General features: G+C 36.7%; 1 protein-coding gene and 1 long non-coding RNA gene across 5 annotated transcripts; one reads left to right on the top strand and one right to left on the bottom strand.

Moving 5' to 3' along the window:
* Positions 1–1,332: 1,332 nt before the first annotated feature.
* Positions 1,333–26,209, bottom strand: zgc:162184. Of its 4 annotated transcripts, none has more exons than XR_015512658.1 (14): positions 26,109–26,209; positions 25,592–25,841; positions 24,239–24,311; positions 24,008–24,126; positions 23,787–23,920; positions 22,298–22,472; positions 22,036–22,110; positions 16,226–16,311; positions 12,654–12,728; positions 12,411–12,571; positions 3,409–3,579; positions 2,304–2,875; positions 1,772–2,252; positions 1,333–1,697 (listed from the first exon to the last, which is right to left on the bottom strand). XR_015512658.1 is itself a non-coding variant. In NM_001089383.1 (13 exon segments), coding segments are annotated over 12 exon segments (1,545 nt in total). In that variant the 5' UTR covers positions 25,826–25,841; positions 26,109–26,195; the 3' UTR covers positions 1,333–2,641.
* LOC147845059 (uncharacterized) lies at positions 4,328–7,774 on the top strand. The gene is made up of 2 exons (XR_015483750.2): positions 4,328–4,717; positions 4,824–7,774. It is a non-coding gene; the product is annotated as an uncharacterized LOC147845059 (long non-coding RNA).

Here is a 26,209-nt window from a genome sequence, read left to right as displayed (position 1 = left end):
GATCCCAAGGTTTTCATATCCGGGACCAGGCCATATCCTGAGCTGCTGCTGCGCTGATGGTCATGGGGAGTGGAGAACATGAGTCTGATTCCAGCGACGCTCCAGGGACAGACGAGTCTTCGCTGAGGCCAGCTTCCAGCCTCCACCACGGTGACTGAAGCTCTGTACAAGACTTTTGGCCAGCGGAGAAATTAAAATGGTCGTGCACAACTGAGTCTGGTTCTCTCAAGGTTTTTTTTCTTCACTACTATCAGGTGAAGTTTTTTTTCCTCTCTCCGTTGTCGCCACTGGCTCGCATGGTTCAGGATTGGTAGAGCTACACATCGATGAATTTGCTCTTCAGTGTTTGAACTCTCAGTAATGATTAAATCACACTGAACTGAGCTGAACTGAACTGAACTTAAACTCTAAAAACTGAACTACACTCTTCCAGTTACTATGACCATTTATGTGAAGCTGCTTTGACACAATCTACATTGTAAACGCACTCTACAAATAAAGCTGAATTGAATATCTAATGAATAAGAACTAGTATCTTTTAAAGGGTATAGTATTTAAAGAATTAGTTGGTAATGAATCAGAAATTGTAATTAACAAAACACTAGTATGTGGAGAAAAAAAAAAAAACGACTAACATGACAACTGATACAGTTATAGAATAAACAGCCAAAGAAGAAAGATTTTGTGGCACAGTGGCTCAGTGATTACACTGTCACCACACAGCAAGAAGGCCGCTGGTTTGAGTCCCAGCTCGGCCAGTTGGCATTTCTGTGTGGAGTTTGCATGTTCTCCCTGTGTTCACGTGAGTTTCCTCCAGGTGCTCCGGTTTCCACCACAAGTCCAAAGACAAGCGCTATATAGGTAAATTGAATAAACTAAATTGGCCGTAGTAGTGTATGAGTGTGTATGGATGTTTCCCAGTATTGGGTTGCAGCTGGAAGGGCATCCGGTGTCAAATTTATGCTGTATAAGTTGGTGGTTTAAATCATGTTTGTGCCCTTGAGTTTTTTCCGTTTGAGTTTTAGTAAACTACTGCCCTCTGTTGTAAGAATACCATAACTACAGTGCTAATTAACCTATCTTCTATCTTGAACCGATTTTGATGGGAAAGTTCACAACAAAATTTTTATTTAGACACAACTTTCTCACCCTCAATTGGCTTCAAACTTTTATGCATGTAAATTGGCCGTAGTAGTGTATGAGTGTGTATGGATGTTTCCCAGTACTGGGTTGCAGCTGGAAGGGCATCCGGTGTCAAATTTATGCTGGATAAGTTGGTGGTTCACTCCACTGTGGCGACCCCTGATGAATAAGGGACTAAGCTTAAGGAAATTAAAGTGTTTGTGACACTTCAGTCAGCATTTAATTATTTTTTGACAATGTAAACAGTCTTCTAAAAATTCAGACTTGCCATGCACTGAAATATGTGATAAAACATTGAACAAACAACAAATATGATTAATAACATTCGCTTCACCCATCATAAATGCAGATATTACATGAGCAAATATAGTGCAAAATGATGTAGAATAAAAAAGTATAATCATTTTGGTCACTTCAGGTTTTTGTGTTTACATAGATTTAAAAGACTGCTAACACAAGATAAGTTACTTTGAAAAATGTTAGAAACCTGTAACTATTGACCTCCATAGAATTCGTTTTCCTACTAGGAAGTCAATGGGAACCAATTTCTAACACTGGTCACTCTTTTAACAGCAAGGTTGAATGTTAGTTGATGTATTTACTGACATGAACAAACAAGGAATTATACATTTATTACAGTATGTATTCATATTTGTTAACTTTAATTAATGAAAATAAAGAGGTTGGTTTTAGTTAACTCACTGCTAGTGTTAACAAGCATGAATTTGGATTATAATAATTTATTATATTCATAATTACAGTACAAGAATAGTTCATTATTTGTTCATGTTAGTAATACATTAACTAATGAAACCTTATTAATAAGTGTGACCCTAACATTCTTCAAAATATCTTCTTTTGTGTTCAACTAAGAAAAAAAGAAGCCCATAAAGTTTAAGAATCACCTGAGGGTGAGTAAACAAGTACATTTTGCTTTTTAAGCGAACTTTAACTCCAGGGTCCAGGGTAGCTGGCGGATAGTTAAATATCCCGTGAAATTACAATAACATTTTTTAAATGTTGGTAAAAAGATTTTGTAAGTTTTAAGGATATCTATAATCTCAAGTGCTCCAAAACAGTGTCTAAATTCACATTTAGAAGATATAAAACTGACATAAACATCACTTCCATCTAAAATAATCCACAGTTTTCTTTTTCACATCACATCATACTTCAGTTTCTCATCAAATCTTGACCAATCAAATGCTTTCTAGTATCTGAAATGCCCTGCCGTTCTCATTCGCTTTTGATTTGATGCTCATGAGCTCTTACTATTGGCTGTTTGCTTTTAAAGAGGAGGAGCTACTCTATGTCCCGCCCTCTCATTAAGTTTCAGTTGAGATTGTCAAACATCCCAAAAATTTTTTTTCAAATTACTTCACGGGAACTTTGAATAAAAATAATCATAAAAATAAAAGGAAACGTCCACAGTATAGACTAACAATACGGTCAGTCTTTTCATTAGACTTTCCGCTGTTTCACCATTGATATAATCATCTCACACATACGTCATCTCAGGTTTCCTGCTTTTCCTGTGGGATTCACTCTTTGAGAAGATGGACAGCATGAATTTTGCGCACTCGTTTGGTTTGAAAGTGGTCGGCACGATGAGATACTCTCCCGGCTCCAGCTTGAAGAATTTCATCACATGTCTCGCGTTGACGAAGGCTTCACTTTCTGCCACAGTACGTCTACGAGAGAAGAAGCTTGCTGGAAACCTCTCATCTTTCATCTGTAGGAGAAAGAATAGCATCTATATTCAAAAAACAAGTGGCCTTAACTACTATGTATTCACGTCAAATTATAAATATGCTCTTAATGTGTTCATTATGTATTGCAGAACACATGTGGCGGTATTAAAGTGGGAAACAGGTAGGATTAGGAACAAATTTGATGGTTTCAGGGTAGGTTAAAGGATAAAAGATGGTCAAATGTGTAATTATAAATGTAATTACAGAACTGAATTACAGATGTGATAACATGTAGGTAATTAATCTAGCATTAGTACAATGTAAAAACATTTATTACAAAATAAGTACATTGTAACAAATTATTAATTTCAGTGTAAGTACATATTATTAAGGCCACAAAATAAAGTGGGACCCAATAAAATAATGGATTAACACTTTTGAATTTGAATGATATTTTACTTACCTCTGGTGGTATCTGTTAAAAGAGAAAAGGTATAAAAATATAATACGTCATAAATAAGTGGAAACCAAAATGATGGTATTCTGTGACTCTAATTGGGTTTTTTGGTAATACTGACCGCAAAAACACAGAAGCCGATGGAGCAGTTTTTAACACGACTTCTGTATCGGTCTTCATGGATCTGCAAGAGGGACACCAGTACATTTTCGGGGCACTGGGAACTAGAACATTCCTCATCAAGCTTCTCAATCGTCACTCGAAACTGAGGGTTTGTCCAGAAAGACTCTGAAAGATGTATGTTTAATCAGACTTTTGTTGCATATGTTCAACACACACAAATGACTGTATATAGGTCAAAATGAGATCTCTACTTTTGGTCACATTAAATGCATGTAAACATAAGTGGAAAAAATGTATAACTTCAAAGGCTGATATATTGTATTGTGCATTCATGAGTACAACAATTAAAAACTTTTTTTTTTTTTAAATAATAGTGTATTTTAAATATGTGAAAATACAATAACAGCATTATTTTGAGCTGTACTTAATATATCGCAGAATGAGTTATTAGATTGTGTTTATCACAACATCTTGCGTAGTAAGTTTAAAGAGGCGCTATTTAGCATTTTTAAATGTCATATTTTAGTTTTGGGGTCTTTAACAACAGTCTGATAAGCATGCAAGGTCAAAAAACACTTTCATTGTTGTAAGAAATGAGTCTGCCTCGACCCAACTTCCACTCTAAATGGTGAATTGATGCTCATTTCCCAAAAGGCTGACTTATGAGAGAAAAGAGAAGTCAACAAGGTCTTGTCTCTGCATTGTTTGAGGTGACTACATCTCAAACAAATGGTAACAATTGTAGAATGGGGATGGGTGTGGTGCACAAAGAACCATCTCATCAATGGTGTTGAAACTGCATTAACATGGAGAGATAGGGAGAACAGCTGGGTCAACAGCCAAGGAGCAACTTCATTAACATCTAAAGGCAACATCAAAAACAGTATAAAGGTTTGAGTTTAAGAATGTTCAGGGTTCATTCTGACTCCGGTGAACCCAAGGTACAGCCTTGTATTTTGAGACTGCTATGCTGAATAAACATCTTCATTGAGATTTTCTTCGTCATCATCATTTTTTCTTACACTGGCGAGTCATCCAGCGAGGACTTCCAAAACAACAAAGGAGAGAAAGGTAAGAAAAGCAGGTTTTCTTATTAAATGTTTGTTGTTAGGAATCCCCCTCGTTTAAAAAAATCTAGAAAAGAAAATTTAAGACAGAAGAGAATTTGTATTGTTCAGTTTTAGCAGAAGGAGTTCTTAAGTCTATTCTGTACTATTCTGCCAATTTTGTTTAAGATTCTAACTAAACTGAATTAACCCGACGTAGTGTGGTAGCAGAATTGTATTAAATTGTTGTTTCTAAAGTAATTGAAGCAAAGGGCTGAAGTTTAGGTTTCTAAAGTGAATGAAACTGTGCTGAACTGTGTTGATTCTAGTGGCAGAGTTGTATTGGAAATGTTGTTTCTAAAGTAATTTCTAAAAATATGTTTCTAGCATAAGTGAAACTGGTTTATAAAGTTTTCATGATTCTTTATAAATTCTAAAGTAACTGAATTGATTTGATGCAGTGTGGTCACAGAAAATATATTTGGTAGGGTGTCTGGAACTGTTAAAGATCATTTTCTTGAGGTTTTGCCTGATGTAATGTAGCAGTGTTTTGATTTTTAAATTACAACACAAAGGACTGATGCAGATTGGTTTTATCTGATAACATACAGATAAACATTGTTTTGAGAGTAGAATTTGAGGCCTGATGGAGAGTGTCTATGTTCAATAGACACTGAAGTACAGACATTTTAATGGTCTTGTTTTTTTTTTTGTTTTTTTTTTTGTTATTATTCATTTGCACAGGAGCAGTGAATAATTGTATCAAGTATTAAATAACTTGGTAATGTTCAGTCAGTAAAGAACTAAAATCTATTGAATTACTCAAGTGAACTTAATAAGATTGTGAAAATGGAAGATATGATGGTTAAATACATTGCTAAGCATGGCACAGTTGGAATTTTTGATGGTATAGAGAAAGTCGTAGATAAGCCATATGAATGGGCTATCTCTAAATTTGAAAATTTTTCCAAAATGCCAAAGAAAAATAAAGGAAAAATTGCCAATGCACTTCAAGCTGTTCTTGCATCATACAAGGTAACTAGAAAGAGAGTAGTGGAGTTAGAAGCTGAAAATGAAAGACTCAGTGTTGAGATAAATGCTTCAAAATATTTCCAGGCTAGTGAAGCATTATGGAAGGAAGAGAAGATCAGAATGCAGGATGAGATAACACGTCTGAAAACTCATAAAGACTTGTTGGCATCATCTGTAGAAACATTCTACATTAATTTGAAAGAAGCAAGGGCTACTTGTAACTTCTTCATAAGGAATGGCCTAACAGAGAATAACACAAGTGAGACATTAAACGCAAATAGAGTTCCAAAAATGACAGACATTCAGGAAGATGATAAGGAATGGGCTAGAGATTCTCAGTCAGTCAGTAGTCAATGCTCAGAGTGTACAGTTAGATTTCCTATGGCACCAGTTCACTCTAATACCACCATGCATATTACTGAAGCAGGGGTTGAATCAACGACCCATAACACGGTTAGAGGGTTTAACCCAAATGAACTAGAAGCTGTGATTGCAAATATTGGAAAATTTGATCCTACTGAACAAGATCCTTTAGATTTCCTAAAGAGGTTAGAGGAATATGCAGAGGTGTACAAATATACAGATGGTGATGCATGTGTGTTGCTAAGAATGTGCCTGCCTGAAACTTTGTCTGGAGCTTTAGGTTAGAAAGTAAAAGACAAAACGGCAAACAAGTCAGAGAGGAAACAGGCACTGCTTGAAGTCTTGGGTGTGATGTCTGTTAACTGGGATAAAATATCTGAGACACACATGAAGAGAGGGGAACACCCAAGAGTATTTTCTGAACGATTGTTGGAGATGTTTAAAACATTTAGTGGCAATCCTGATATTACTTATGATGACGTCAGTTTCAAGTCTGCCTTGATCAACAAGTGTGACCCACACACCCATTCTGCTGTGACAATGCTTGTGACACCACTCTCTGATTATAATGAAATTATTGGTAAAATGACACAGTTTTATAACAATAATGCAAATTCACAGAGGCAAATGAAAGATGCGAGATATCCTGTTGCTGCCTTTGCAAGCAGAGAATATTCAAGCTCATCCAATGGTTTCCATCACAGAGCAAGGAAATTTACAAGTGTGAACTCAATGGGTGTTGTTCTTTGTTATGCATGTGGAAAAGCTGGTCACATTGCGAGACATTGCCAGAAGAGTGCAAAATCTCAAAGCATTGCTTGTCATGCATGTGGAAAAAATGGTCACATAGCAAGACATTGTTTAGAGAAAATGAGGAAAGACCAGGAAGTTGTTTGTTTCAGATGTGGAATTATGGGACACAAGGCAATACAGTGTCATGTTTCAGTCAAAAGAAAGACAAGTTATAAAGATTTACATAAGAAAATAGCCAGACTAGAAAACCAGCTGGAAGAGTTAAAAGGAATGAAGGAAGGACCCATTCACACCTTTTCAGACACATCCCTGCATGAAAATGACTGTAACTCAGTCTCAAGCAGCTGCTGATGTGAATTGGAGAAAATGTTTCATGATAGTACAATATTATAGAGATATTTTTACTATCAAAACGGGGGTGATTCTGTATAATTTCTAAGAAATTATTTTAAATTATATTGATTGTTTAAATGTAATTTATGATACATGTTTTAATGTAATTATTTTTTTAAAATAATATTACTGTTGTGTGATGCTTTAATGTGAGAAGATACTTCTGTGGGAAAGGGGGGGCAACCTCTTCTTTTTATTCTCGTTCCAGATTGAAAGGTGTGGTGAAAGATGATCCAGTCATGGGTGAGACAGGCCAGTATGACCACGAGGAGATTATGCAAAGAACAAGGTTCTTCAAGAGAACAGAGAGATCCAGAACCCCAGGCCCAGTATTGATCAAAACTTTTAAGCCTGGATGAGAGCCAGAAACCAAAAAAAAAAAAAAAAACTTGATCACAGAAACCAAACAGAGATCCAAAGCTCCAGGTCCAGCATCAATTAGAATTGTCAAGACCCAGATTACATCTAGAAACTCAGAGATGGTGAAGATGATCAAGAAACCAAGAGATGCTAATGAGATTAAGAACCAAGAGATGTTGGGATGCTGATGAAGTTCTAGAAACCCAGAGACACAGAAAAGTTGGAACAGCACAAATGGAATACCAGTGACTGCTTTTTCAAGTGAGACTTGTTGTCCAGATGGAAGAGACTGAACAGTGGATAAGAGAAAGAGAAGATCAAACCATTTTTAGAAACTTGGAAGTTAATGAAAACAAATGGTAAAAATACGGACCCACATTGAAGGCCTAAAAGCCTAAGGCCACAGACTGACATATGAAGAAACGAATACATACATACATACATACATGCATACATACATACATACATACATACATACAGATAGATTATATATTATATATTACTGTCCTTGAATGCACACTTGGATAAAAGATGTCCATGCTGAAAAAAGTAGACACAATGTGTTTATAAAAAAAAAAAAAAAAAAAACACAGGAAACTTTTCACAAACAAATGTTTGTTGTGCTGGGAGTGTACATTTGTTATCTAGTGGATGCAAATGTGGTGTAGTTAATATGAATGTTTAATGATTCTAATGTTTGATTTTAATGTGGATTATAATGAGGATGTTAACACTGTCGACACATTTAAAAAAAAAAAAAAAAAAAAAAAAAGGGAAATGCTTGCACTCACAAATACTTGTTGTGTAGTAAATGTTCATGTGGTGTAGTTAATGCAATGTTTAATGTTCTTATGGTGTGATTTTTAATGTGGATTTCACTTGGATTTTAATGAGGATTTGTACGCTGATAAAATAGACACAGTGAGAAAAAAAAAAAGAACAATGCTTGCATAAAATGGACAATACTATGCAATGGTTGTACATATGAAAAAAATGTACATGCTAAGAAAATGAACGAGAAGAAACGATGCTTGCATACAAGCATGCAGACACACAAGCACGCACGCACGCACACACTCACTCACACACACACAATTTTTTCTATTGATTGATGTTCTTGCTCCTTTGGCTTTTGGCTGTAGTACTTTTTAGACTGATACATTAGAACATTAGATGTCATGGTTCTCATGTGCTCCTGTCCTAAACCCAAGAAATTATTTATATTTTATAGTTCCAAATTTGAAGAAGAGACTATGACAACTTGCCTAATTGGATGGAGCAATAACCAGTGTGCATGAGGTGATGACCCCAAGACGGGTAAGATTCTTTGGTGCCCAGCCAAGAACAACCTAAGCCAGGGCTTTACCGCCACTGGGCACCTGCCCATGAAGGGAGGTGTAATGTGTGAAAGAGTGGTTGTGATGCTTCTTTCTGGGCCAAAGAGCATCAGAGAGGGGACTGTAAGAAATGAGTCTGCCTCGACCCAACTTCCACTCTAAATGGTGAATTGATGCTCATTTCCCAAAAGGCTGACTTATGAGAGAAAAGAGAAGTCAACAAGGTCTTGTCTCTGCATTGTTTGAGGTGACTACATCTCAAACAAATGGTAACAATTGTAGAATGGGGATGGGTGTGGTGCACAAAGAACCATCTCATCAATGGTGTTGAAACTGCATTAACATGGAGAGATAGGGAGAACAGCTGGGTCAACAGCCAAGGAGCAACTTCATTAACATCTAAAGGCAACATCAAAAACAGTATAAAGGTTTGAGTTTAAGAATGTTCAGGGTTCATTCTGACTCCGGTGAACCCAAGGTACAGCCTTGTATTTTGAGACTGCTATGCTGAATAAACATCTTCATTGAGATTTTCTTCGTCATCATCATTTTTTCTTACATTGTCTTATAATAAGCATTTATTTTTAACCCAATTATATCAACGACTCTTATATGATTTGTTCAGTGATTCAATTGTTCCCAAACCCCTCCTTATGCTAATCTGTGCAGATTGGTCCGATAACATAGTGTTTTGCAATTTGTCAACAGCGTTTAGCGTGAGACAGATAGATATGCCCACCATGGCTTATTCATATTGTTGAAGTAGTCAGAGTGCAGAGTGTATGTGTGAGCCCAATGTAGGAGTGCATTAAAGCAGTGCAGTTTAAACACCAGCATATTGCTCTATTCTTAACCATGACACACATTCAGTATTCATCCACAAAGTGGCAAAAGCTTAACAATTTTGAATTGACCGTGCGGCACGTGTAAATAAATGCATTTAAATCGGTAAAGGAAAAAGCACTCGACGTGTTTTCGACGCGGTTTTGCACGCAATATGTGAATGTCCAAATAAAGATTTTACCTGAGAGATACAGTACAAGCACTGATCTAAAATAGATACGTGACTACAAACAGCGAGGAGCGATTTTAAAGTTACAACACACTATTAAATACATATTTTGCAAACTACACAAAACGAGGCGACAATTTTAATGACACTTAAATGTTATGATACGGAACTTGCTAGCTGCAACTTAACACTGGGAAACACCCATATACTCTTGCATGCACACATACACACACACTACAGTCATTTTAGCTTATTCAATTTACCTATAGTTCAGGTCTTTGGACTGTGGGGGAAAACCGAAGCACCCAGAGAAAACCCACATGAACACGGGGAGAAAATGGTAGCTATTTAGTATTTTTATTTTTTTTTTATTTTTTTATTAGTATATTTTGAGGCTGTACTGTGAAATCTTGTGATTTAATTGCGTTATATATCTGATACAATTTTGTATATCTAAACTTGTAGACTGAATTAAAATTAAATCTGAGTATAAATGTAAGAATTATTTTATGAACAGAAAAAGCTTTACACTTTATTATACACCCCTTTAAATCTTTAAAAGAGCCCATATTATACATGAAAAAGGGTCATATTTCGGTAACATGGATCTATAATAGCATGATATGGATATGAATTATTAAATTGTTTTTATTAAAACATTTTGCGTAGCAAGTTTTAAGAGCTGCTATTTTGCATTTTTAAAGGTCATATTTTGGTTTTGGGGGTCTCCAACAACAGTCTGATAAGCATGCAAGGTCAAAAAACACTTTCATGGTGTTATAATCTGCATTTATTATTAACTTATTATCCCAGAAACTCCCATACGAATCCTTAACACCAAAACCAGTGTAGTCCAACAACAGCATATTGCTCCATTCTTAACTATTACACACATTCAGAATTAATCCACACAGCAGCAAAAGCTGAAGTGTTCTGAACCTTGACCGCTGGATATGTGTAGGAACAGCTGGCGGTGGCCATACCGACGACAAACGGCAGTGGAACACGAGCTCACAAACGCATTTAAATCCATAAACAAAGCAGCACAAGTCGCGTTTCAACGTGGCATTAGACGCGATATGAGAATATAAAGAGTTAACCTGATACAGTACAAGAGGTTACAAGTAACACAACACAATTAAATACACCATTTGCAAGCTAGAGAAAACAAGGAGACAGACATTCACTTACACTCATGAAATGTGTCACGGGCCAGGTCTGATTTCATAAATTATCTTTCATTTTGAAGCTTTTCTCCCTTCTCAGCTGTAACTTAGATCATTTCCAACCCAAGCTCATTCTGGAAACGTAGCCCCGCGGACGTTTCTGGAGACCGCGATTTACGTGGCCGGAGGTACGTAAAGGCCGCGTTTGTTTTTTTTTCGAGCAAGCGCTGCGGGGCGGTGTGGCGCCGCTCCGCCCCTCCTCTTCGCGCTTGGCGGCCGACGGCTCGCCTACGAGTGGAGGGCTTTTACGATGCAATCAGTTTGTCCACTTAGCTCACAGCGTTGCGTCGGCGGAGCGGAGGCCCCAGAGGAGGAGCCGGAGCCGGAGCCGGCCGCGGTGGACGACGACCGGGATCGAGTCCGGGGAACAGCAGGTTCCGGAAATCAGGTAAGACGAAAAACGGAATCCGAAAAATAAGGGCGAGAACGCGGTGGGATCCGAAAACGCGGTCGAAATCGAAGACGAGGGCTTTTGCTTTTTTTTTTCGATCCGGCGGCTTTTCGCGCGAGAACGGCATGGGCGCGAACGCCGCACACTCCCGAGAGGCGCCCGAGACGAGAAAAAGCACGCACAGCGGCCTCTCGCGGATCCGCGAAAACAAAAAAACGCTCGAATACGTACCTCCTGGGACGTAAATCGCGGTCCGCAGAAACGTCCGCGGGGCTACGTTTCCACAATGAGCCCGGGTTGATCATTTCTGTGCACAATTATTGCTGTGGGACCTCTTGCATAAAGTATGTTCTCAGGGCTTACCAGTACTCTGCTTTGCCCGAAGATCACATCCCCAGCCAGGGGGTTGTAGCGCTCACCAGCGTTCTTCCTCAGCTGCAGCAGGCATCCTTTGTGCCTAATAAACTGGCCTAATTTTGCACGCACCCCTGGTGTATTGTCTGTCCATTCTCACAAGTCTCATACATCTTTTCTGATGCTTCCTTTAACTAACGAAAGAATCGCTCACTGTAAGCGTATAGACTGCTAAATCACTTCTTTCCCCTCACACTTCCAATAATATCCAGGTAAGCACAGCGTCTTCTTGACTCATCAGGACTTCAGGATCTGTTTGTCTTTGCTGCTGTGTTAGTGGGCAGGGACAGGGTTTAAATTTTTCCCGGGTTTGCGAGCGCAACAATTATGTTTTATGGTCAAGTCACGCCGAAACGGCTTAAGACACATTATAAAGATGATTCAATCTAACCACTATGAGTCGACTCTTATTTAGATGAATCAATAGTTTTAAAAACTGTCCACTTTCAGATTTAAGCCTTAGCTGGATATTTCACTTCACTTAGATCTGTGTTACACACTACATGGAAGCTCATTTTCAAAAACCCACAATAGGGGCTCTTTAAGACCAATATATTGTGCATTACAAACATGTACATACAAGCATGTAAACTTCCTGCTTCATTAATTTCATGGTTCGCATGCACACCTGCATCTGGTATTTCTATTAATAATTTATTCACTGGATACCTTTGTGATTGAGGCAGCCGCCAGCTGTTTTTCCAGCTTCCCAGCTGCCATTGTAGCGCACAGTTTTCCAGCTGCATTTAGAGGAATTGTCCAGAAAGTCGGGAGTGAAGCAGCAAATATCAACTTCTTCGAAGTTTTTGGAGAAATCCTCCATTGACATCCTATGGTGAAATATGTGTTATTGACAATATCTGACTTCTTAATGCAGCAAAGATTACATCAGAAACTGAAGTCAATGCCCACCAGAATTCACCATCATTGGCCAAAGACCAACACTTGGTTCGCTCACTCTCACTCACTTTGTTCCACATTGAGGATCTGAAAGTTACACATACACATTAGCATAACATTGGGGTTATGATAAAGCTGAGTACACAACTGCAACAAATAAAAAGGAAAATAATAAGCATGGAAAGAAAAGCCCTAGATAACCTGCATGCCCACTGAGAGGATACTCTTATATTGAGAGTATGCAGTCTTTTTAAATCTATAGAAATTAAAGTAACACTATGCAACTTTCGCAGTAAGTGCAATTGCCTGTTACCAACAAAGCACATTTCACTAATCCGCTAATAAGTCCATAGTTTTGCTGAAAGGGATGGACAGGCAGAATTAATCTAGTTAAAAAGTTAAACTGCTGTCCCACTATTAGGCTGAAAGGTTTGCTCAACTGCCAATTTGAGCCAGTCAGCACAGAAACAGTTTAATTTTTACCACGATGCTGATAAAGGAACTCTTTGAAATGTTATACAAATGCGCCAGGGGTTGCCTCGATCTTCCGTTTATTTGACTTTGGAGAAACTGGCAGCCAGGCGACAAAGTGGTGAGGTCACTGTGCCTACCAGTCCAGCACGGTTCAGTGCAGTTGTCTAACCAAGGTTCAGTATGATAGTGGAAAAGCAGCTTTATTCTACCACTCATTTTTGCACATTGTTTTAAGGTCAAAAAGATTTACGAATAAGAAAAAAAAAAAGAATTTCAGTTCAAAATACCCTGCTGATAATAAAGTCTTATACTGCCCTTTTTAAGCTTTGATCCAAATTATGCTATTTTGGTGACTGTCACTTTAAATTCAAATAAAATTGTGCTCCCAGTCCTATTTTGAAAAAAGTACAAAGCTAGAAATGGCTATGCGTTAGCATATAAGCAGATTCAAAATGGCTGCTTCTCACTCAGGGCTGTCTATGCTAATGGGGGAGAGATTGTCACTAATGGGCAGGTCTTTACCTCTCTGTTAACATATACAATAGAATAATGTCAATCAAAGTGTGTTGCCAGACAACTGTGTTTAAACACCTTATAAAAGTGATTTTGTCATAAGTCCCCTTTAAAACGCTTTGCGATAATATTGTCATAATTTTCTCCGAGCCTCCTTGTTCATGAATGACTCTGAACTTCTTTCCCTCTGATCTCAACATCAGAAAGCAGTTGGATGAAATTTGTTTTTAGTGAAGTTTCAGATCTTGGTCCTTTGTTTACTTCATTCACAAACAAGGCACACTTCAGTTGATTTTGAGGATGAGATGATGATGTGCAAAAAAATGTGCCACACACGTGTGATTAAATATATATATAGATTTTAGATCTGCAAAAATGAAACAAAACCAAAAGCAAAATGAATGAGCACACAATGAATTAATCTGGTGGTAACTGCATAAAATGGCAATAGTTTATTTTTTGCTGTGTGAATTTTTTTAAATAAATCTTTTTTTTATTATTTGAATTCTTTTATTGTTAATTGTATTGTACCTAGTTTTGGTCAAAAACTTCATATGTTTGTTTGAATAATAAAGACACAAAATTAATCCCGGGATTCATGGGTTCAAAACTTTTCAACTCACAAGCAAAACATTTCAACCTGCAAGCAAAGATTCTAGATGTGCAATAAAAGACAGGAGAAAAGAGAGCAAAATTAATGAGTGTGCAATGAAAATTGTGGTGACTGCATAATAGGAATATTGTTTATTTTTTGCAATCCAAAATATTTCATTATCATTGACATAAGTTTTTAAATTAAACATGTTTTTTATTTGAAATCTTAATTTTTTTAATTACTACATACTTTTTTTTTCTTTAAAACTAAATATTCTTGATTGAAAAATAAAGAAACAAATCTAGCTCCATATGTATGAAGGTGTACTGTATGGTGTCAAACACGTGGATAAACTGATCTTCAATTATAAAACCAGTGTTCATTCACTTCTGAGTCTACAATCTGCCACACCTGTTCAAACAGTGTTCAGGCAGTCAAAACAGGACAGGGAATAGCTTATTACACATTAATTACTAAATTATGAAGGGTTTAGATATAAAAATATAAAATAAAATAAAAATAAAATTGTTAGCCCAAACTGAATTAAAAATCATCTGCTGATCCAAGTGGTATTGCTTAGCCATCAAAACTCTTTTGCTTAAACTGATTGATGTTTGTGTTTATTTCGGTTCACAAAAGATGACGTCATAACAGAACTGTCTTTTGTTGAAGGGGCTGTCTATACTGCAAAAGACTGACAAAAGGCAACCTTTAAACAAAAGACAACAACATGTCATTCATTCAGTAAAAAAGGCAATTCAGGAGATATGAATGACATTGACGGTAGGTGATGTAAGCCATGCAAATAAAAACGTCTACAATGATGTATACCGTGAACGCTCCTTAAAACAGCTGTAATGGCATATCTGGGGACTAATATACACAAGCACTCCTCACAGTTATCTCTTACAAACTACAACCTTTTATAGGATACTATATAGACAAATATATTTGTGTATTTTCATTGTATTAGTCAGTACCAAAGTCAACTAATCTAACAAAATCATTTAAGATTACGGGGCAAAAATGTGTATACCCCAATATGAATATGAATATGTTAGGGGGAAACAGAAACGTGCCATTCGCACGGAGCTTCAGCGTCAACGCTTGACTGAAGGTTGTCTGTTGACTGAAGGGCGTGTCTGAAGTTGGGGCTGAAGCTATCGTCATAGAAGCGTCAGCCAATGAAATTCAGTCAGCAATAGGCCACTGTCTAGCTGATATATTTGCATACAGCAATCTGATTGGCTGACGCTTCCATCGGCGCTTGAAAAGTTGAGCTTTTACAGCTGCTTGGGAGTTTTGCACCAATAATACCTTCATAGCTAGTCCCAACTTTTGCAGCGAGCAACGTCTCTGAAGCGGTGCCGACGGATCCACAATGCAGTTCGGCAACACCTGACGTCACCCATTCAAAGTGAATAGGAAGCATTGACGCTGACGTAATATTTTAATTAATAGGAAAACAAAATCCGGAGAACCATCAGAAATATGTGCTTTAGTTGAATCGTTTGCAACACCAATTTGAATTTAAATGTATTACGTCTATTCAATTACTGAAAATGACATCCATTCCTAAAGATGTTAGGTGACACTATTTTCTTTGAATTAATTCATTAATTAATTTTCTTGTTGGCTTAGTCCCTTTATTATTCCGGGGTTTCCACAGCAGAATGAACCGCCAACTTATCCAGCAAGTTTTTACGCAGCGGATGCCCTTCCAGCCGCATCCCATCTCTGGGAAATATTTAAATTAATATAGCTGCTTAAATTCACTAAAGTATATTGTCTATATTCACTATATACATGAAATTCCCAGGATTTAGTAAAAACTAGTAAAGGGTCATGTTTTCATTTGTTGTGATTGAAAATCTAAGTTATTCCACCAAATATTGATTTTTTTTTATCTCTTCTGCAGTTACTACAATTATAATATAATATAATATAATATAATATAATATAATTTTCATGCGACTCCTTAAGTAAGGATAATATTCCTTACTTGTCACACCAGGCACCAGTCCACTCGCGTTTTCCCCATGGGTTCAACACTCTCACCAGCCTTACTGGTGCTCCTTGCCATGTTACCTGTCAAATACATCATGACACAACACATTTAATTCAAAAAGCTTATAAAAAATCCCTTGGGTGTACCACAACAGTGTAAACCCAATGACAACCACAAACTAACCATGATTCTGCGGCAATAACCATAGTTTAATGGTATTTGTTGTTAAAATGTGGTTGTACAACGGACAAACATTGGACATGCCTGGTTTTTCACTAGTGTCATGATGAAATACCGACATGATTGAAGCATCTGTACAGAATGTTTTGAGTTAACGTACAAACATTTAATTTACAACATCACAGTGCAAGCTGTACAAATGACATAATAAAGGGTGGAGCAGCTCACATGAGCGGAAGGCAATGAGGCTGGAAATACTATTGTGTACACAATTACAACAACAATCAACATTAGAACAAAGCAAGCGAGTTTTAGAAAACACCCAACTTTACATATTTCAAGCCTGTTGATATGAATTATAATTTCTCAAACAATTAGCCAGTATTGGTGTAACTAACTCAACTTCTTGCTGATTGAAAATAGGGGGTTACATATGAAGAGAGGTCTCAGAAAAGAGCCTTGAGGGCACGACTTCTTGAAAACACAACAAAAGCTTGAAAATAAATAAATAAATAAATAAATAAATATTATAAATTAATTTATTTATCATCTATCTATCTATCTATCTATCTATCTATCTATCTATCTATCTATCTATCTATCTATCTATCTATCTATCTATCTATCTATCTATCTATCTATCTATCTATCTATCTATTTTTATTAAATAAATAAATAAATAAATACATTTTATAATAAATAAATTGTGACAGGTCTTAATGTAGAACTTTCAGAAATTGCAATTCAGCTAGATTACATTTTGGCACATCCTAAAGGGATTGAAGAATATTTGGTATTTTTTAAGAAGCGGACTAAAATTGTCAAATGAACCCTAAGATTATTTAAAACAGAGCACACTGCTGCACTTTATATTTTCATTCATTCATTTTCTTGTCGGCTTTGTTCCTTTTATTAAACCCACGCGAACGCAGGGAAAACATGTAAACTCCACACAGAAACGCTAACTGAGCCGAGGTTCGAACCAGCGACCCAGCGACCTTCTTGCTGTGAGGAGACAGTACTACTTACTGCGCCACCTAATATTTTAATTTCTGTCTAAAATAAATCTTCCCATCTAATAATTCCCTTCATAATTCTCACATGAACATTAAATAAATCGGACGGGTTGATGTGTGTAATTATGTTACAAGTTTAAAATCAGATTTTATCTTCTGAAATGTTCACACTCCACAACTTCACTGCAGGTTTCAGCTGTCCCTGCTTTCCATTCTTCGTTTTAAAAAAGGAGACTACATATTTAGCAACTTCAGGAGACGATGAACCTATAAACTTGGCAGTCTCATGAAAAATATTGACAAACAAGATGTCTATAGATGAAAGTCCTAAGCATCATTGTCCTGCACCATTTGAAATGAATCAAGAGTCACTTTTGTCACAATTATATTTATCCACCATAGCTCATTCATTATGTCACACATCTTTATACTTATAGTAATGTAACTTTTCAACGTGCTGTCGATCAGATTAAAATAAACAATCCTTTACAACAATTTGAATTACATACTGATTAACCTGGCTACTTGACTTTTTTATTGGGATAGTAAATGCAACTACTCTCATGGGTAGGGTTGCACCAGCTGATCGTAAGTTCTTACTTAATCTGGAATGTAAAGTCCTCACTAGGGGCTTAGTTAGTTACTATTAGATAGTTTGTAACTAAATTTGTTCTCACTTCAGTTGCACCACTTTATTAAGGCAAATCGTAGTTAGTACGTCGTAAGCTCTCCATAAAGTCATGTGTAGTTGCATTGAATGACGTAAATTCCAATACAAAGCAATTAAATCTTATAACTGCTTTAAAATTCTGCAACAAATGCATCTATTGATAACTGTTCTATGAAAATAAAATTATAAATGACATTTTTTGGCATATTAAATTTATTGCACAAAAACTTATCAAAACTTTAAACTGTGTAAACTGATTTTTTTTCATTCATTCATTTTCTTGTCGGCTTAGTCCCTTTATTAATCCGCGGTTGCCACAGCGGAATGAACCGCCAACTTATCCAGCAAGTTTTTACGCAGCGGATGCCCTTCCAGCCTCAACCCATCTCTGGGAAACATCCACACTTACATTCACACACACACTCGGACAATTTAGCCTACCCAATTCACCTGTACCACATGTCTTTGGACTGTGGGGGAAACCGGAGCACCCAATGGAAACCCACGCGAAGGCAGGGAGAACATGCAAACTCCACACAGAAACGCCAACTGAGCCGAGGTTCGAACCTGCGACCCAGCAACCTTCTTGCTGTGAGGCGACAGCACTACCTACTGCGCCACTGCCTTGCCATCTGATTTTTTTTTATATATCCTAATAATGAAATTAAAGAGAAAAGAGCAGAATGAAAAACTAAATCAGAAATTCTCATTTGAATTGATGGATACAACAATAAAAAAACACTCTTTAAAAGATAATTAAACTCTACTTTCATAAACAAAAAGAAAATGCAAGATTTATTTTAGGCTGTGAGTGGAGGAAGACCATTCTTCATTATGATTGAGAGCTCCTTAACATAAACTAATCTCATCGCCATTTCTTTTCTATTGTTAAACATAAGATGAGGCTGTCGAAAAATATTGAGTTAGAACGTAGCGATACATTTAGCCTAAGGGTGCTTTCACACCTACACTTTTGTTTCGGAACGTATCTCGTTTGCCCAGTTAGTGCGGTTCGATTGGCATATGTGAACAGGGCAATCGCGCTCTGTTCCGCGCCAAAGTAATCGCTCCGAGATCGCTTGAATGAGGTGGTCTCGGCTCGATTGAAACGAACCCTGGAGCTGTTCGATTGCAGTGAGAAATCGATCCGATCCGAGCGCGGTTATATCACAGTGTTTTATGGATATGTAATAGGCTTACGGCTATATGAAGAGAGAATTATGAGTAGGGCGGGAAGTTTCGCGAGTCTCCGGATGCCCGCAAATGAGTGATGATCTCCCGGTAATCTCGCGTCTCTCTCCCAGTCCTCAAATAGGCATCGTCGCGCACCCTTCTCACCCCTCCCCACCGTGTCTCTCCTCAGACACATCACGCGCGCGCACCCTGTCAATCACCACCAAACCACCACCTCTACTGACAGCTGAGCGGGACGCTGCAAAATAAACCCTGACACTCTGACCAATGTAAGGAGAGTTTACTCGCACGTGACTTATTTTAGCTCTTTTGGTCCGATTAGAAATTTTGCAGTGTGAAAGCGAACCGCTCCAAGACCAAAGAGCAACAATGTAACAATTGTAATCTCTGTTTCGGAACAACTGAATCGATTCACAGGTGTGAAAGCACCCTAAGATCAGCGATGCAACACAAAAATATTTAGCAATGTGTAAGTTGTAACGTAGTGTCCGTTTAAGTCACAACTAGGCTATGTTTTAACTTACGCAATGCTGGTGCAACCGGCCCTGCAGTGCATTATGTGCAGTACATTATGAAAAAGTATGGACTTTCTGCTGCCAATAGATGTGCAGTCATGCTGCGGTGAGATTTGAATGTAAGATATGATGAATGAAAATACATAAATATCTAGACAGGTTTAGACAGGGAAAGTGAAGGGTTTTAGAAGTACTATAAAACAACATATTGAGACAGGTTTTTGGCAAACACTGAAGCTGATTATTTACAGTAAACTCTGAGAAAGTAAACTCACAGGTTTGACAATCAGCGGGGGCTGATAAGATTGTACAGTGGAGTATATTTTGACCCTGGATAACAAAACCAGTCATTTTAGAAAATTAAGGTTTATAAGGTCATTGCTTTCCATTGATGGATTGCTTGCTGGGATTGGACAATATTTGGCAGAGAAAGAACTAATTGAAAATCTGGAATTCAAACAAACGAATAAATAAAATAGAGTCAAAATATCGTATTTCGATTTTATAATAATATTTATAATAAATGTTTATATTAAATATTATATATATAATAAACATCCTTCATGGAAGAGGATTTTTACTTTATTTCCAATTGATTTTCAGCAAAAAAAAAAAAAAGTTTCGTAGGTTTCATAAACTAATTTCAAGAGGAGCATGTGATAGGATTGTGCACGACTGACTGCTCATATGTAATCAGTAATAATCGAATCAGAGTGATACAAGCTTACTATAAATGGATCATTTTCTCTCTCCTGCTCTATCTTTGTTTTGGAAGAATCCCCCCTTCCACCCCATCTCCTCCTTTTCCTCCCTTTTGTAGGGGGGAGCTCTCCAGACCTACCCGACCTATGATTCCCTTATATGCTTATTGACCGGGCGTGAATGTAATTATACATATTTTAAGAGTTCCAACTTAGTTGTGCTTAGCGTTAATAGCAGGTTTAGCATGCTATACCGGGAGAGAACCCGGAGCTCAGAGATACTTAAGCCCAAGGCTCCCGCCTGGTCAATAAGCATATAAGGGGATCATAGGTTTCTTACAATTTACTGTGTGTTTGATTATTCTCACATATAGTGAACATGTCATGTTTTTTTTCCTGGAAATAATATTTCTAAAGGAGCTGTTGACATAGAATTAAACCAGATTTTGGGTAATTTATATTGGATTTAGGTCAGGTGATTGGCTGAGCCATTCTACAGCTTGATTGTCTTTTTCTGAAAGCATTTGAGAGTTTCCTTGGCAGTGCTTTGTATCATTGTCTTGCTGAAATGTCCACCCTATAGTTTCATCTTCATCACCCAGATAATGTAGATATTGGACTGAAGCAGCTAATATTCATTTACAATAAGGAAGTGCGGAGGGTTGCTGAATAACTACTTTGAGATTTCAGCTGCTGTCTGGGCTTTCATTGCCTTTCACTGCCTACACCTCCCTTTGTTCATGTGTTTAATACTTTTTTTTTCCCTGTGTCATTTCATTTTATTTCGCATAACTTAATTTGTAAACTAATTAAATTAGCTTTCTTTTAATATATGGGTTTAATTGGCTGCTATTGTCATGATCACCAGCGATCTAAACACCAAAGATTGCTGTAAAACACACATTTACATGAACTACAAATCCGCCATGTTATGGACTACATATCCAGTCATGCAACACATGCACACACCTGCTTCAAGTGTCCACAGTTTAGACACTCACAGTTGAAACTACTCATGGACTGATTCATGAACTATATATTCAACACATTAACACACAGTTGTTGCTTGGTCTTGTATTCTTTAAAGTAAATATTACGATGCGTTTCTTATTGCTTTGTTTTGTTTGATTATCCTGTATGCTGCCTGCCTTTTGACCCCTTGCCTGCTATTTCGACTTAGGCTCTGGATTGCCCAAATACATCTGTTTGTTCCTGTTTTGACCACTGCTTGCTTGACCATGCTGTTCAGTAAAGACCTGCATAAGGATCTTAATTCCGTTGTCCACTGTCACTGTTACAGCTATCAACATCTAGTGACAATTTCAAGTCAATGGCTCCTTTAGAAATATGTATTCTGGTAAAAATGGAATTGTGTTCAATACTTATTTTCCCCACTGTACTTGTGTGAGAATGAATGACTTGATGCTAAACCATGCAAAACCTTTGTGAGATTTGTAGGCAGCTGGCCTAACAAGTTTAAGTAACTTGACGTTGCTGTGAACTGACATTTGATTCGGTGCATACGTACCTTGAAAATCCCCGTCACTGAATATGCATGCCCTTGAACAATGCCATTAGGTAATTCTGTATTTGCAGATGTTTTCTGATATTGAAGAGAAAAAAAAATCGGTTACACTTCAGGTGAAATATGCAACTGTTCCCTGTTCGCTATATAATTCCATATTTGGTTGAAAAGACTATAAAGAAGTCTTTAATACAACATCTGATGTTCAATGACAGCATTTTATATGAACATATCTGTCAAAGAAAAGCCTGTGGTCACTGCTTACCCCCGGGTATGTGCCACAAGCCATTAGAGCCTTGCATTTGGCAGCTCGGTCCATCAAGCTCCACAAATCAAGGGGAGGTTTTTCCAGTTCGAAACGCACATGGATGCCACCGGTGAAGTCCAGCAGAGCCTCAGATACAACACCGGCGTCCATGTCAGAATAGGAGCCGCACACCCTGGAGAAGAATTTTTGTAAGTCAAGCATATGTACATCATCAGACCAACAAAGTTTCAATGTTTCATGAGATTCCTCAAATTGTTCAAGATTATGACAATAGTTGATGATCATGTTATCTTAGGCTTAAACACACATCTTCAATACTGGGCTGACTGGTGTTGCATAAAATATGAAGAAACAGATCTGTGAAGCATTTTCTACTTTGTTTTTAATCCAGTGTGTCTCATTTATTTCTTAACCGATCTCATTACATGAATTGAGTAATTGATGCCATCATTTTAATTCAAAAGTGTGAAACTTGAGGATTAAAACAAACAAACAAAAATGTCCCAGTACAGAAACTCAAAAAAATCTCAGTTTCCCATTAGTATTTTATTTTTCATCATCATCTATGGTGGTTACAGCCATGAATCATTTACTCTACACTCCAAAAATATGTTTTGCTGCTTGTTGAAACTAATTGTTAAAAATGACCAGAAACAACACAATTCTGGAGGATTTTTAGGGCAAACTTAATTATTGTATGTCCAATCTACTTAAATTAGTTACATTACCTTAATAGATGTGAGACAATATGAATGATGTGGAACCCTGCATTTTTACAGTGTAAAAAGAATGAGTATTTACAACGCATAATAATGGCCATAATATCTTGTAATTGTGGTTAAATATGTTAGATTTTTCAATAAAATATCCAAAAATCACAAGAGCAGTTACATATTTTGCTGACCCATTTCACTTTAACAGCTTTCAGCCTTACTCTGCTTTATTCTACCACAGTAATACGTTTTAAATACTTTACAATGTAATGGAGATAACAACTTCTACACTCATCAAACTACGCATTTGTTTGTTGTGAATATGTCCTCTCTATGGGCAAAAATGACACACTGTTAGGCATGGGCCAGTTATAGTTTCTGATGGTGTGTTAACCTTGGATCAGTGATCAGTTTCACAGTATCACTGTTGTAAAATAATTTATTTTTAAATGTCTTAATAAAAAACAACAACTTCTTTCCTCATTTAACTCAATGTATTACATTTTAGAGAAACATGTATAATATTTTGAAACAGTAAACATGCCAGGCTAGATAATTAAAATAAACCGCTGACTTCTTCTCTATTCATTAGCTTCAAAAACACAGATAAAAACAAAACAACTTGAAACTGGTTATCATCCCATGCCTACATACTGTGTCTTTAAACTATATATTATAAATGTTGAAAAATCGTGTTTGATAAATGTTGAAAAAAGTGTTTGATACTACATAAAATAAGCAGAATAATTGTATCACAACACAGGGGGACTTACTTGGCATAGGCTTTCTCCAGTAAGGCAGGCCAGAACTCATTTGATGTTTTTGAATGAACAAAAATCAAGTCACCCTTAATAGTCGGCAGTTTGTCATCAATGACAACATCAATCCATTTCCCAAACCGCCAAAACTACAAATGAGGGAGAACATAAATGGGTTTATAGATTAGTAATAGGATTTTGAGAAATTAGGACTCAAAAAGATAAACAGAACTCACTCTGAAGTGAAATATCCCTGCATAATCTTTACCAAAGGACTGGCCTTCTGGCATTACTTGATACAAGACATCTTTCTGAAAGGTTAAAGTCCCAACCGAAGCAAGAAACCAGCAGTTTCCTAAGGTAAAAACCACAAACATCATCAAAAAAATAAATAAAAAAATCTGTGCATTTGACGCTGAGATTTAATTCAAAAGCTAACGCCAATTTGAATATGCAAGTAAACATACCTAAAAAAGATCCTTGGGAATAGTCAAATCTGGAAACCCCCTTTACAATGAACTGAGGGTCTGCCACTATTTTCTAAAGAGAGAAGAAAATAAATGAATTATACAATGAAATTTGGGGATTTGGAAGTGCAGAATATGTTTTAAGTTAAGACTACTTATTTGAGTAAGGGGGAAATTGAAAACTCAGTTTAATTGAGCTGATCTAATCATCACTGAATTAGCTTAATGTTTAAGTATAAATCATGTAAGGAAACAGACTAAACTTAATCTGTCGGTTACATATTGATGTTAATTGAGCTGATCTAATCATCACTGAATTAGCTTAATGTTTAAGTATAAATCATGTAAGGAAACAGACTAAACTCAATCTGTCGGTTACATATTGATGTTTACTTTTAATAAACAACTTTAAAATAGTTGGTAACACTTTACAATAAGGTTCATTAGTGAATGCATTTACTAACATAAACTAATCATGAACAACACTTGCACAGCATTTATTAATCATAATTAAACATTTACTAATGTATTATGACATCCAAGTCCATGCTTGTTAACATTAGTTAATGCACCGTGAGTTAACATGAACTAACAATGAACTACTGTATTTTCATTAACTAACGTTAACTAACATGAACAAATACTGTAGTAAATGTATTATTCATTGTTTGTTCATGTTAGTAAATGCATTAATTAACATTAACTAATGAACCTTATTGTAAAGTGTGACCAAATAGTTAAAACAAGTTGTTTTCAGTAACGGTTTAAAATAATGGTCCATTAGTTAATGTTAGTTAATTTATTTACTAACATGAATAAACAATACATTTATTACATATGTGTTAACATTAGATTAAATAACATTAATTCATGTTAAGTCATTGCATTAACTCATAACCAATGTTAACAAGCACAACTTTGGGTTGTAATAATGCATTAGTAAATGTTGAACTATGATCAATAAATGCTTTCCAAGATTATTCATACCTTTTTAACGTTTACTAACATTAACTAATGGACCATTATTCTAAAGTGTTACCAGTTGTTCTCCTCATGAACAGCATTATTAGTGTCATTTCAATATTTTCAATAAAACGAATCAAATTAAATAGTCTTTAGTAATCAGCTTAATCACAATCGTGCCATCTTAACTGATCTATGCACATAAAACAGTATAAGCCCACATCGTGTCATTTTAACATCTATTTTTGAATGCGCTTTTTTAATTTGTGATTCGGGTGACAGATAAACCTGTCCTGACAAGACCCGAGAGACATTTTGCAACCCTCTGATGGCAGTTGGTTATTTTCAACAAGACTCTTTCAGACAATACAGTCAACGCAGGTAACTTACTGATGGCCTCAGCCACTGGATTTGGGACATATCCAGTCCGAGTTTGTTATTTGGGTCAATGGAGCTGCTGTCTGGAGGAAATCTATCATCGACAAATCTCATCCTGTTGGTGATGCAGCTCTTCAGCAACTCCTGGTAGTCTTGACCCAAGAAATTCAGAGGCACGTCAAGAGTGCCTGCTTTTTCTTTCATGGTCATTTCAGACATGGGTTTGTTCACCTGAGGAGGAGGCATTTTTCTGGCATCAAAACTGTTTAATAGGGAGGAAAAAATACAATGAAATACAAATAATGATGCCACATCTGTCTGTTACTAGAAAGACAGAGCTCTCACAGTTTTATTTTTGTGTCTGTTTGTATACAAAGACCTAAAAGATAAGGGACTCTAAACTTGGTAAACCTGTCCAGGGGTGTAATCTTGAAGGACAGATCTTGACAGTTATCACTACAAGATAATATAACAGCTGTAAAATATAATCAGTTGGTAAATTCAATTCTGATTTAAATGTTACACCTACCTTCAAGGAGAGCAGCTCGCCTAAATGAACAGATTGTCTTTCTGGCTTTGACTTTTCTCTTTGTTCTGCCCTAGGCTCTGGAATTCCTGTTCGGGCTGAAT

The sequence above is a fragment of the Danio rerio genome, chromosome 17 (genome assembly GCF_052040795.2).
Source record: "Danio rerio strain M-AB ecotype USA chromosome 17, GRCz13ab, whole genome shotgun sequence".
Classification (NCBI taxonomy): Eukaryota; Metazoa; Chordata; class Actinopteri; order Cypriniformes; family Danionidae; genus Danio; species Danio rerio.
The sequence above is the reverse complement of the archived record's forward strand: the minus strand, read 5'-3'. Positions and strand labels throughout refer to the sequence as shown.

What these genes read in the sequence shown, in the direction of transcription:
- zgc:162184 (XM_087289223.1), bottom strand. Translation starts at nt 25,825, where the DNA reads ATGCCTCCTCCTCAGGTGAACAAACCCATGTCTGAAATGACCATGAAA. An exon ending in TCCAGTGGCTGAGGCCATCA is followed by an intron (nt 24,312 to 25,591) that starts GTAAGTTACCTG and finishes TTCTCTCTTTAG; the next exon opens with AAAATAGTGGCAGACCCTCA. An exon ending in GCCAATGATGGTGAATTCTG is followed by an intron (nt 12,572 to 12,653) that starts GTGGGCATTGAC and finishes ATTTCACCATAG; the next exon opens with GATGTCAATGGAGGATTTCT.